At 36.2% G+C, this 13,371-nt stretch overlaps 1 protein-coding gene across 1 annotated transcript in view; it reads right to left on the reverse strand.

The window, feature by feature from the left end:
• Positions 1-13,371, reverse strand: part of LOC124613430 — a 181,691-nt gene that overhangs the window by 41,016 nt on the left and 127,304 nt on the right. Inside the window, exon 4 of the mRNA XM_047142132.1 lies at positions 7,214-7,350. Coding sequence (XP_046998088.1) covers positions 7,214-7,350 — 137 coding nt within the window. The remainder of the gene's footprint in view (positions 1-7,213; positions 7,351-13,371) is intronic.

Consider the following 13,371-nt stretch of genomic DNA (forward strand, 5'->3'; position numbering starts at 1 on the left):
TGAGACATCAAGAAGTTGCAATTGTGAAGTAAGTCCTCCCGGAATAAAAGCAAGCTCTGCACTTCGCTATCTCAAGTTTCGCTTTCACAGAAATCTTCCAATGACTACTGACTGATCTAGCACAAGAGAACTCTTCTTCAATAGAACACCTTTTATTCTCTTCCACACACCGATAATCCATAATTTCATACCAGCCTCATCCATCCGATCCTTATCATGTACATGAACGACACCACCTGGCGGTATCTCAGGAGGTTTTGGCATTGTTTTGCACTTGAAAATAAACACTGGATTATGTTTAGTACAGTCTGCACAACATGAAAGGACAACAGTGTAGTGCATTTTTCATGTCCACTAGTTTTTTTAGTTACAATTTAAGACCTTTCATGGCAACAGTTTTGTTACTCGGCACATCAAAAATAAGAGGACTTTTGATCATATTCACTACTTGTCTTAGTTCCACACTGGTTTTCTTTCAATGTTGTCTAATGAAGCAATGGAAAGCTAATATTTTCCTCTCCATACTCTTGTGGCATTTTCTGAGATATTTTGGTTTGCACGCAAAGTCCATAACACTTCATAAATATGTAGCACCAACCAACTTCATTCTTCAAGTCTGTGTAAGTACCACTGTAGCACTAGCTTACAAGCGCACATTTGAATCACTTCTGTATTAATTCCAATGCCATTTTGACGGCGTCCTTGAATCGATTTTAATACCTTTTAATTTTGGCCATTTTGCATTCAGTTCTCTATTTGCACATTTAGTCTTCCTCCTTTTTTTCAGTTCTTCTTTACTACCTACCAATTGCGAATGATCTTTTTCTGTTGGTGGAGGGCCAAAATACCACTCAACTGCACTGTTTCCATGTTGTTCTGCATGTGCCATTACTTTAAATTTATAGCCTACATCATATGAATACCTTTCATTTTCTTCCATTATGAACCTAACTACTAACAAAAATATTGTACTGTTGCCTATAATACAAATCACTTTCAATTCAAGTTCACTGGCACCATAGACCGCAATGACACGTTAGACAATGTTATGGGTTTGTGACGGCGGGGTGGGAGGGAGACAGTGTTAGCAAGCTCAAACATTGGATATTTTTATATTAATTTCAAGTATAAGAGATACCTGAATTTTGGAGGCAATTTTTCAAAGAAAAAAGTGTGTCTTATAGTCCATAAAATACACTAAATGAGGCAATTTAGAATTTGGAATTAATGGGATATATTTTAATTCAGCCAAAGATTCAGTGGATACAACAAGCTGCTGCAATCGATAATAGCTAACCTTTAAAAAACAAATGGAATAATAAAATCCCTCACTAATCTCAATATAAGGAAGGTCAAAACAATTTATGTCAATAATGTATGCAGTATATTTTATAGCTTGTAGTTATCATACGAATTACAGTACAAAGAGAGAGTGGTAGCACATGAGAAATATCAAGGAAGGTGAATTCAGAACTCATAGCAATACAATAATAACTAATTATGACAATAAGTACTACATCATTAGATATCACAAAAGCCAGTCTCTGGAGGCAAAAAATAGGCACCACCTCTTACACACACTTCAGTAACATGCTAATGAGCAGTAACACGCTAATGACTATTTAAAGTGTAAACATAGATAAAATTTCTGCAATACACAGGACATGTCGTTACTCTACTGTTATTTATTGTTTGAGAGTTGAGCAATACAAATTGTCAGCTGTAAAATACGTACCATGAAACACCTAAAAACCCAGCCACATACGCAGCACTTACTGATCATAGCAATTACTTCTGCCTTACATTTCAGATTGTTTCCTACTCTGTAGAAATTATAAGTCGCAACGGAAAATATGTTGTGCCACTGTGTGACTGGATGTCTGATTTAATGTTTCTGGCCTCTCTGACAGCTATTTTAGTGCCCTTGCATGAAATTTTCAGAAATAACTGGTTAAAATGTCTTTATGATTGAATCTGGTACAATGTAAAATAATAAAATTAAGTTCAGAAGACTGATATTGCACAGCAGAAGCCTCACTGGGGAGTGTGGAAGGGGGAAGGGGGAGGGGGGGTGGGTGAAGTAAAATAATGGGGATGGATTCTCAATGGTATATGAAATGCAGTGTGGTGCACTAAGACTGAAGTCACCAACAACACATACCAGTGGACCCATTTACTAGTGGCCAGTGCCCTATTCTCAGCAACTGTATTAATTTGCTACCCTGTACTTACAATCATTTAATTTTCCACTGACACACTTTATATGGGTTATATTTTGAATAACAGTAAGTCAACAATTTTCACAGGGAACTGTTAACTACCTGAGGCCACATTTTCTGAGAACACACCTTACCTTGCTATATGACCTTCATACGAAAAGCAGAGTTATATGTATTAATATTCAAAGCAGCATTATTCTCTGCTGGATAGTGGAATGTGCAATCATTTACAGACAACTCTTAACTGTTACAAGAATGTTTCAAGTCATCATGATAAGCTGACAAACATCCAGTTTGTACTTCAAAAGGGGGGGGGGGGGGGTAGTGTCAGGTGCTTAAAAACTGCACAGGAACTTTAGTTACATGTATGCAATTCACGTGACTAGCGGCAGTATATTAAGCCATTTCTGCCTAGCGTAACATACATGTCACGGAACAGCCTGTCGTCGTATTCTCTCGTTGGCAACAATGCCTGCGTTTGGAGTGGCTATTGTTGTATGGCTTTCAGATAAGGAGGCTTTGTTGTTCACGTTTAGGTAGGTTTCAGTCAGTTGCAAGCATTAAGTGGTCAGTGACTGGTGCTACAAGTACAGAAGACTTTTTTGAGTGAGATTATGTCTTGGAATAAGAAGTAAGTGTCATATTTTATAGCAAATTATAATACAATTTATTTAAATTATGGTTGATTATAATGTTAAAAGTACTGGAATTTATGTTAATGGTTATTTACAAAATGCCATTCTTATTTTTTGTGGCTCCAAATACAGTTTTAATTTTGTGTTGCATATATGTCACGCTAGGCAAAACAGTGAAAATAATGATTTGTTCTCTTTAGAGGTCTATCTCTCCATGAGATCCTGGTTATTCTTGAAGGGGAGGAAGAAGATGCAACAGATTTATTTATTGAACCTCCTGAAGCAAGTCACAGATCTTAAAAACTGTAATCAGAGATTGGGAAAAAAAACACCAACAACAACGATCTGCGTGATGTTAGTTCTGTATTTTCAGAGAGTGATTATAGTAAATACAGAAACGTCTCCAGTTCAGTGCTTCGAATTATTTTGGAATGACGAAGTAATTGAATTTCTTCTCACTGAATTGATGAAGTATGCTTTGTTCAAGAACTGCTCAGATCCAAATATAACATATGAAGAGATAAAAGGTTTTCTATGAATTCTAATTCCTTCTGGCTATAATCCTTTACCTAACAGAAGATATTACTGGCATTCTGGATTGGACATGAGAAATGAATTGGACCACAGTACAATGAGAAGGGACAGGTTTGAAACAATTATGAGACTCATTCACTCGCGTGACAACACAAAAATAGATGCTAATGATAGAATGTGGAAACTTCATCCATTAATAAATATGCTAAGAAAAAAGTTTGCTCTCCACTTTCAGCCTGAGCATTATTTGTCTTATGATGAGAGCATGATAAAGTATTTTGGCAGACAAGGATGTAAACAGTTTCTGAAAGGTAAGCCCATTAGATTTGGGTACAAAGCATTGTGCCTAATTCTCTTCCCGAAAAGAGCAAACATCTTCCCTACAGGTTTTATTTTGACAACCTGTTTACATCACAAACATTGTTGATTTACCCGAAGCAACGAGGTTTTGGTGCAACTGGGACTATTCGTGAAAATCGTCTGCCTAAAGAGTGTCATCTCATACCTTCTAACACTATGTCCAAAAGGAATAAGAGAGATTTTTATTACAAGAGCAGCAAGGAAAGTGGAGTAATCGTTGCCAGATGGCTAGATAATTCTACAGCAACAATTGCTTCCACAAGCCAGGGTATCAGTCCACTCAGCACCAAATGCCTGATACTCTAGACAAGAGAAGAAAAAAATACTTGTATGTGGTTTTCAAGTACAGATGGTTTCATGTTTAAATACATACAGACAGATAAAGATAAAATCAACATACATTATAACACATACATAATGTCTCGTCTTATGGACATTCAATTAAGGATAAAGTAGGCATACACAGGTTGTTACAATAAGGTATCTTGTCATAGGTAAGATAAAATTATCATATAGAAATTGTTGCTATAAGGTCATTCAGCAATCACATATATGGAATCTATAGTCTCTCTTTAAAGTTCTATGTCTAGGTTTTCCATCCACTCGACGGCTGCAGGGGAGGCTGCATAAAGTTCTCGAATGGATCCTTTAAACGCACGTTTAGGGCATTCCTGAATGATGTGCTGGATCGTTTGCTCTGGATGTCCACAATCGCACTGTGGTGAATCTCGTATGCCCCATCTACAGAGCATCTCGCCACTTCTACCATGACCAGTTCTGAGTCTATTGAGTATAACCCAAGTTCTTCTTGGCAGGTCTGTACCAGGTAGGTTTTCACCAGGTTATATTTCATTGCAGTTCTTGGATAGTCCAGTCTGAGACCATTCATTTTTCCATGAATCCATAGCATCGTAAGACATAGCCATAAGGTTTTGAGCTGTTCTCCATGGTGGTCTTCTAGATCTTAGTCGGGAGAGATTTGGGGCAATGTCCTGATGGATTGGAAGGTTGGTATTGGAGGAGATTTTACGCCATTCATTAACTAAGGCGGTTTGCCGCCTAAGATGCGGTGGAGCTGTACTGCAGAGAACAGGAAGCCTAGGTAGTGGGGTGGATTTAATGGTCCCAGTTATGGTTCTCATGGTATTGTTTAGCTGAGTATACACTTTAGACATGTGGCTGCTGTTAAGCCAAACAGGGCTGCAATATTCCCCAACAGAGTATACCAGCGCTACAGAAGAAATCTTCAGAGTATGTACATCAGCTCCCCAGCTAGTATCTATTAGGTGTGGTTTGAATGTAAGCGATCTATCCAATTTAATACCAAGATATTTTGGCTTTGGGTTAGGCTTTAACTTTCCACCAGCAAAGGTAACGTCAAGGGATCGGGTTGCCTGTTGGTTGTTTAAATGAAACACTGTAACTTCTGACTTTATTGGGTTAGGAATTAATCTCCAAGATCTGAAATTTTTATCCATTGCTCCGAGGTCTTGGTTAAGGGAGTTTTCACACTGTTCAAAACTGTCATGTTGCACAGCCAGTGCCATGTCATCTGTGTAACAGAACTTCTGCGCATTTGTTGTTGGTATGCCGCTTATGTACACATTGAAAAGTAATGGTGCCAATACAGAACCTTGTGGTAAGCCGTTGTTTGAAACAATGGTTCGACTCTTCTTTCCTTCTAGATGAACTTCAAGGGTTCTATTGCTGAGCATATCACTTAGTAATTTGTACAAGGTCTGGCAAGGGATAATCTCAAGTATCTTGCTAAGAAGACCATGCCTCCACACAGTATTGTATGCAGCGATTAAATCTACAAATGCAACAGCTGTTTTAAGTTTCCGTTCATAACCGTTCTCGATATGTGTTGTTAAAGCCAGTACCTGGTCGCAACAGTTATGTTTTGGTCGAAAACCAGCCTGCTCGATGGGGATTCTTTCATTTACAGTCGTCCCAATACGATTATACAAGAGTCCCTCCAAGAATTTGAAGCAGGTGCTCAGGAGAGAGATTGGTCTAAAATGTTCAGGCTTGTCTGGTGTTTTCCCAGGTTTTAATATTGGCAATACTTTAGATCTTTTGAATATCTTAGGCACTCAGCCTTCTTCAAGGATGTTATTATAGAAGTTCACGAGCCAGTTGATAACATTTTTCCCACCACACTTAATAAATTCTGGGTATAACTCATCTGGCCCAGCTGCCTTCCTAGTTTTGATGTTCGAGATAGCCGTTTTCAGTTCTTCCACTGTGAAAGGTGCTGCAGAATGTGATCTTTCAGTAGCTTGTCTCCACCATGTTTTAATTAGTTTATTAATGTTTCTGGCGATTGCCTTGTCAAGAGCCTAATGTAATTGGAGAATACAACAATAATAAGGGAGGAACTAACTGAACGGATGAAAACATAGCGTTATATAGAGTGAGTGTCAGAGGAAAGAAATGGAGGTGGCCAATTTTTACATGGCTTCTAGATATCTCTATACATAATGGGTGCCCCTTCTTCATAGAAAGACTGGTATAAATATGCCTCAGCTGCACTTCCGGCACTACACTATGAAATGTTACCTGACTTCCAATGCAGCAGTACCAAGAGGTCCTGGATGCTCTGCAGGTAATTCAAACCAAGGCAGAGTACTGCACAACATTAGATATGATGAAACAAATCATCTGGTAGCCATGGTGCCACAGAAAAAAAGAAGGTGCTGTGTAGCGGAAAACTGTAAAGGAACCCCAAGAACAATGTGCTGCAAATGTGATCTTGGTTTGTACATAGAATGTTTTGTGCCATATCACAGAAAGTGAGTACTGTCACCTGAACTTGATGTAAATCACATACAGTGTACTATTTTACTTGCTGTCATACATTCTGCCTAAAATGTATGTTATGCTTAGTGTGACATATACGTTACGCCCTTTTTTGTTTCAATTATTGATTATTTTTTTGTTTTGATTGTTGGATAGCTTTTCTCTGATGACAATAAACACATAAATGTCTAATTTGTAGAAATCAGAAGAAAAAAATTATGGGTTAATATCGTGCACCAAACCAGCCACGTGTCACACAGATAGGCCCAGAAGAAAATCCGAATTTTAACTTTGTTTTCTGAAGTACTCTCAAAAATGTTTGTTACGATAGCTGAAACTGCATGGGCCATTGTCATGGCATCTGCAACTTTATAGATGGCCCTTTACAGGGGCATGCTGTTAACAGGCTTTCACTCAAAATGAAATAACACAGCACTGAGATTAATGTGTCCATGAGGGTACACTGGTAAATAAATAAAGCTACTACAATATGGCTCAAACAGACAGAAACATACCATAAAAGTATATTATACAGTCAACAAATTCCTCATAACTACACATGATTTTTAAAGTAGTCTACTTTTGACCGCAAAACTTTGTTCTGTACTTATTTAACAACTGTTTGATATTTTTTCTCATCAATAATATGTATGTCAAACTGACCTTTCTTGGTGGCAGAAGTGAGCACAGGAGCACCTTCATCACTATTTGTCAAGTGTTGTCGGTCTACAACCATTCTTCCTGTATGGTTGGGCAGACCTGTCACCGTTGGTTTATCTGAGGCATTTCTTTCTAGCTTCCTAAATACAAACAGAATTAAATGATATATAAAATTTATGAATTTATGGTCTGAAAATCAATGATACTATAATATCTTATGTTTTTAAAAATGAATTTTGTCATGAGTGACAAACAGTAACTGAATTGAAGTTCTTGTCTACTGTGCTGAAAGGAATGCAATTCTACTCCATGGACTTAAGCACTACGAAGTTGCTATGTTAACTAACCTACATAGACAAAATGTGTCAATATTCTCAATTACATGCTGAACATGATTTCTTGTAAGGCACAAAGGAAGACTAGGATTTAATGTACAGGTGGTAACACAATTGTCCGAGGTCTAACACAAGCTCAGTTTGGACTCTGTTGATATAGGCAGCAGACTTAAAATAAAAAATTAATAATTTTCAATTTTTGAAACTACAATGTAACTAGATAGATAAAAAAATCTACTCGCTAAGCGGAGGCAGCAGCAAGAGGAACACAATGGCCCTCAAGAAGTGCCGACTTCTTATGCCCCTTTCTTGTGGGAGTGGACCAAACAACAGGTGTAACAAACAAACCCACACACTCTGGATGAATTATAGGAACCAAACAAACCCACACACTCTGGATGAATTAGAGGAGAGGATCACACTTGACCTTAGAAATTTACTTGTAACTTTTTTGTAGAAATCAATTTATAGCATTCCTATAAGTTTACATTGTTTTGTCAACAGCGCATGAGCGTGTATGCAATTGTAGTGTACAACATATATTCTCTCAGTCGTGAGAAATGACAACAACTTCTTCCATGTGCAAATATTCATTAATAAAAAATTTATGGACATTTAAAACAACAGTGTGACTGCTCATCCACCTTGAACATAGATTAAGGAAACCTCAAAGCTTTCAAAGCCAGTGGCTCCTTCTTTGGCAGAAGGGTTGAAGGGGAAGGAAGAGGGATGAAGACGTTTCGAGTCTTTCCTTCTTATCCCATCCGGTAGGTCTCCCCTGACCCAAAGTTCTGGACGACTCTTCCAAACTCTCCCAATTTCCTAAACCTCACCAGTCCTACTTCATCCCTCTTCATTCCTCCTCAAACCAGAGGAGTAGCCATTAGCTCTGAAAACTTGCAAATTTCCTTAACCTTTATATGGGTGTTTTCTCCTGCTGCCTGTTGGTGAGTAGATTTTTTATCTATCCAGTTACATTAGACCTAATATTCTGAAAGAAACCAACTCTCAAACAAAATGTGAATTGCCAGGAAACTGATCTCTGCTGACCCCAAATTGTTATGTGAGAATAAAATAAAAGATGAGACAGAATAATATTTTTAAAATTCTCAAAAATTTGGCTATTGTTCAGTTGACTCATATAAACAACAGAGAGAAGAGTGTCATTCCACCAAAAGCAAAACCAAGCTCACCAAAACTTAAAAAAAAAAAACCTTGTTTATTGTAGGCAAATTTGTTGCAGTGGAGTCCAAACTTGGATACTCTCCATAAAATACACATGGGAACACAGTAATTCCATTGTAATTGGGGATGAAAACCTAGGTATCTGTTAATAAGAAAGCAAATTCTTGGTCAATAGTTTCAGAAAACAGGTTTCTACAGAATGCTGCCATAATTTTTTTTTTGTAATTTTTTAATTATATAGTACTTTATTACTAACAAGTAAAATTTAACTGTTGGGCTTTAAACGCAAAAATGCCTATTAATGCATTCAAATCACTGTATATTCTATTGTCCCTTTCTGTAACAGTAAAACAATTAAGTTTATATTATTTAAAAAATACTAATAATATCTTCAATGCAGGTATGTTTCATCAGTAAGAAATACTAGAGGAAATCGCATAATAGACAAATAATCAGCAAGACTAAGCTTCGAACTAATTTTTTGTAACTTGTCCTGTTCAATCACAGCTTCAGACTGGTTCAAAGGCACATAGTAGATGTTTAATTATGCCTACTTTTAATCAACTTCAAGTTGCTACTTTGATAAAACTAAAAGAAGAAAATCAAAACATTTGTTCATTAAGTACTATTTGATAATTTATCAGGCAATTTACTAGTTATGCAATTTATTAGTTCTACAATTAGGAATAGGTCTATTGTTCTTGAAGTAATACTGTTCTATTTAAAATTAGCCTCAAACATCAATCAATTTCAACAGCTTCATTCTTCATTTCATGCAGCACCAGACACTCTTCCTGTATATTGTGTAGATGCCCTACCCCTGTACAACAACCTGAGTGCATTCCATCAAAAAGTCAATTAAGCACTTTACAGAATTTCTCACAGTAGGCACTGATGAACAAGAAGTGAAATTCATTAGAAAGAAAAGTGCAAGCAACAAATTTACATTTAAAGCTGATAGTGTCAATACCACCATCAGCTTTGACCCGTGACATAATCAAGATGGCATACACCACTATTTCGCCCTTATACAATGTGTCAACCATGACGTCACACATTAATAGCGCAAACAGACAAAAACAATGCAAAATATATTCGACTGGAGAAAAAGCAACTAACAGAACATCTGTCATAACTAGTGTTGGTAGTTAGGGGGTTTTGGGCAGGGGAAAACCAAACATTCAACAATCTTAATATTATGGGCATACCAAAATAAAAACCTGTTCAAAAATCCAAAATTATCAAAAATCCACAATGCCCCAATACAAGAAAATCGAGACAGAGTGAACCCTGTGCTAGCAACACAGAAATGAATCTGCAAAAAGAAAAACTTGTATCAGAAATTTCACTTGATCTATATGGTGCAAACATAACTTGACTAAAACGGTGAAAACACACTCCAAATCCCAATCCCAATCTTAATTTATGTTTATTAACTGCAACTAACAACATAACCCAGATATTCATTAGAAAAGTCAGGAATGAGCAGCACAGACTTCTCAAACCAAGAACACCTATGAACAGATTGTCATGACACACCACCACATATATTTGTCCCTGTTCTGCGAAACAACAACTTTCGCTAATTTTGTAATTTTAACACAAATATGTACCCTCATATATCCAGCCATCAACCAACAAACTGCAAAACTTACTAGCTGTCACCATACTGTTGTGAATTACAGCATACAGCTGGTTGCTGCTAAACTTTGTAGTCTTATCCATAACAAACAAACAAAAAACTAAATTAACTCTTCAAGCATGAAACTAATCATTTCAAAGCCAAAAACCATCTGTAGCCAATGGCTACTGACATTAAAATAATTTGTAAATCTACAAGTCCATAACAGATGCCACGTTCAACAGCCACTGAATGGAGGGTAACCTGATTAAAATAATTCACTAAATAATCACCAAACACTTAGTTCCGATATGAATCCCAACAAATGGCACTTCACCAGTCCAATGACTCACTAACATCATTCAAAAACAATTTTGTTACATACACATCCAACACCAGAAATCATCACCACATACTTCAAAATGCCCTCTTCACACACGGCCTGTTGCAAATACACCACACAACCATTACATTACTTAACACAGTTAAAGCTGATGATCTGTTCCACACCTTTTGATCGACCCTACTCCATGGGTACCAAGAAGTGATATTCTACAAATTCTTGATATGTCTTATACTGACTATTAGTGAACGTTACCAGACATGGACATTCCAATCCATTTCATACAGCCAGTTCTCCTTTTTTTTGTTAGAATGTCCTATTTTTTTATTTGTTTGTATATGAAATCAGTATTGCACAATGTATGTCCCATTCCATCACTTGAAGAAATAATTTTACTATTAAACTAACATAAGGAAGTATAGAAATTACTGTAATACTGATTGGAGTACTAACTACATGCACAAAACATTTCAGAATCCAAATGGGTGTAAATTTACAAACTTTTTATACTATATTACCAGAGATGGATTTTATATTCTGCCCTAGTCCTGTTCTGCAAAACATGTATTTTTCTTATTTACACAATACATTTATATACTTTTATTTTACTAAAATTATATTTAGGCTGATACCATTTTATGGCCACAGAAAGATAGCATTTATTCAGTATAAATTAAATTTTAGACCATAAACCATGTTAAAATGTTACACACATGTCCCAGTCCATGCTCCACAATAATGGTCACAAAAAAGAACTCTTGAGACTAAACTCACACAAGCTGACTGGCACATATGAGTCCAATGTTTGTATCATGAACAAGCGACTGTGAAATCATTTAAAATAATGATCACGATCTTCAGGGAAATTAGAATCTGAAGACTTTCTTTATAGAAGTAATTCATAATAGTATTATAGGAGACATCTTCAAATAATGAAGTTTCCTCCATGTTCGACATACAAGATCAACAATGACTGCATACTACCAAGTTTGCCTAATGACTGTGTGACATGGCCCCAAAATGCAAAAACCAAATTTCATACACTGAGGTTTGCTCACGGAGCAATGAAGTGATATACGTTCAGAATATCTTGGATATACAAGAAAACAAATGGGTCAAAATGGAGTAGAAGATGTATAATGATGATGAAATTGAAGGTTGACAGGACATGTAGACAGATGACTGGCTTTAAGTACTCTGCTGGACTCTGTGACATAAAATAAGACCAAGAAGAGGACCTAATATGTTGGACATGTGACATTAGAAAATATGCAGGAATAGCGCAGTTGGATGTAGCTGAATACTTGTGATGATGCCGGTAATGGATGTCAAATTGCTTATGATAACAGAAGATACAAATAGGACTTTATGACTTTTTGATGTCATATATAATTAGGTGGCCTGTCAAAGAATGTATAAAAGTGGCCAGCTTAATTCTCCAAAGTAATCTCATTTTATCTGCAATTGAGACAGGTTTGACAACAGCAAAATAAATTCTGTTACATTAATGGGATAATATACAGAACTGTCAACGACAAGGTGACTTGGAGACCTTAAAATTATTCCAAGTTTATGTATGGTAAGTGTGCACAATAGACTATGCAGTAAGATAGTCTTCCGAGATTTCTCTCTTTTAGGCTTACAATAAAATATAAAAAGAATTGATTTGTAATTTTAATCATTCATAGAAAACTGTATTAAAAATGAATGCATGTAAGCAACAATGGTTTCTGTTGTAAATAATAAGTAGCTGAACCATTCACAAAGCAGGGTTTTCATGTCATAATAAGGTGTATATTATGTTGTATTTATCGTATTCAGCCTTTGCTGTATGACAGCTTTACCTGTACATTAGAAAATGAAAACCTGAACCAAATACACCACAGTCACACTTAGAAAAAGCAAAAGAAGAAATCTATAGGATGCACACTGTAGTGCACATTTGTCTTTTCCAAAAATGCATGGCCAGTAAATGAAGCAAGCAATGAAGCACAATAATTAAACGTGATGTAAACAATAAGATAGTGGAATAGCAAAACAAATGGATGCCATGTGAATGGAAGTTGGTAGCATATCATTAGTTTCAGTATTCAACAATATCATTTGTAAAAAGACAAAAAATGTTAGGTTGATAAAAGAAGAGAGAGATCAAAGACGCAAACCAGGCATATAAAGCATACAAAAGAGAAGACAACTGGCAAATTCTTACTGCAGATTGAAACAATATAATGATATAATATATTCTATGAGCTGAAGAGAGTGTGTGTGTAAATTATGATTGAAAGGGGTGCTGTTTTCATTTAGGAATACATAAGATCTGCCTGTACTATGATTATTACAAAACAATGAACTTTGGAAAGGAGTTAGAGCAAAAAAAATATTGTCCTCATATGCCTGTACATCACTGCAATGAATAAAAAAACATCATCTAAGTATTTTGCCACACTTTAAAGTTATTTATGTATTGTTGACTTGATATAATAAACTAACTTGATGAAATCATTTGTTCAGCGCATCTAATGTCATTCTCCAAACTGTAAATGCCAGAAAATACTGGTACAATGTAGCACATGTCAATTTACTGTTGAATATTTTATTCTATATGGGCCTATACAAACTTCAATTAGAGTTAAGTAGAGCCTGCCCCCTTGCAATTTTCACAGCTTGTGTACGATTT

This window comes from Schistocerca americana, chromosome 4 (genome assembly GCF_021461395.2).
Source record: "Schistocerca americana isolate TAMUIC-IGC-003095 chromosome 4, iqSchAmer2.1, whole genome shotgun sequence".
Taxonomy (NCBI): domain Eukaryota; kingdom Metazoa; phylum Arthropoda; class Insecta; order Orthoptera; family Acrididae; genus Schistocerca; species Schistocerca americana.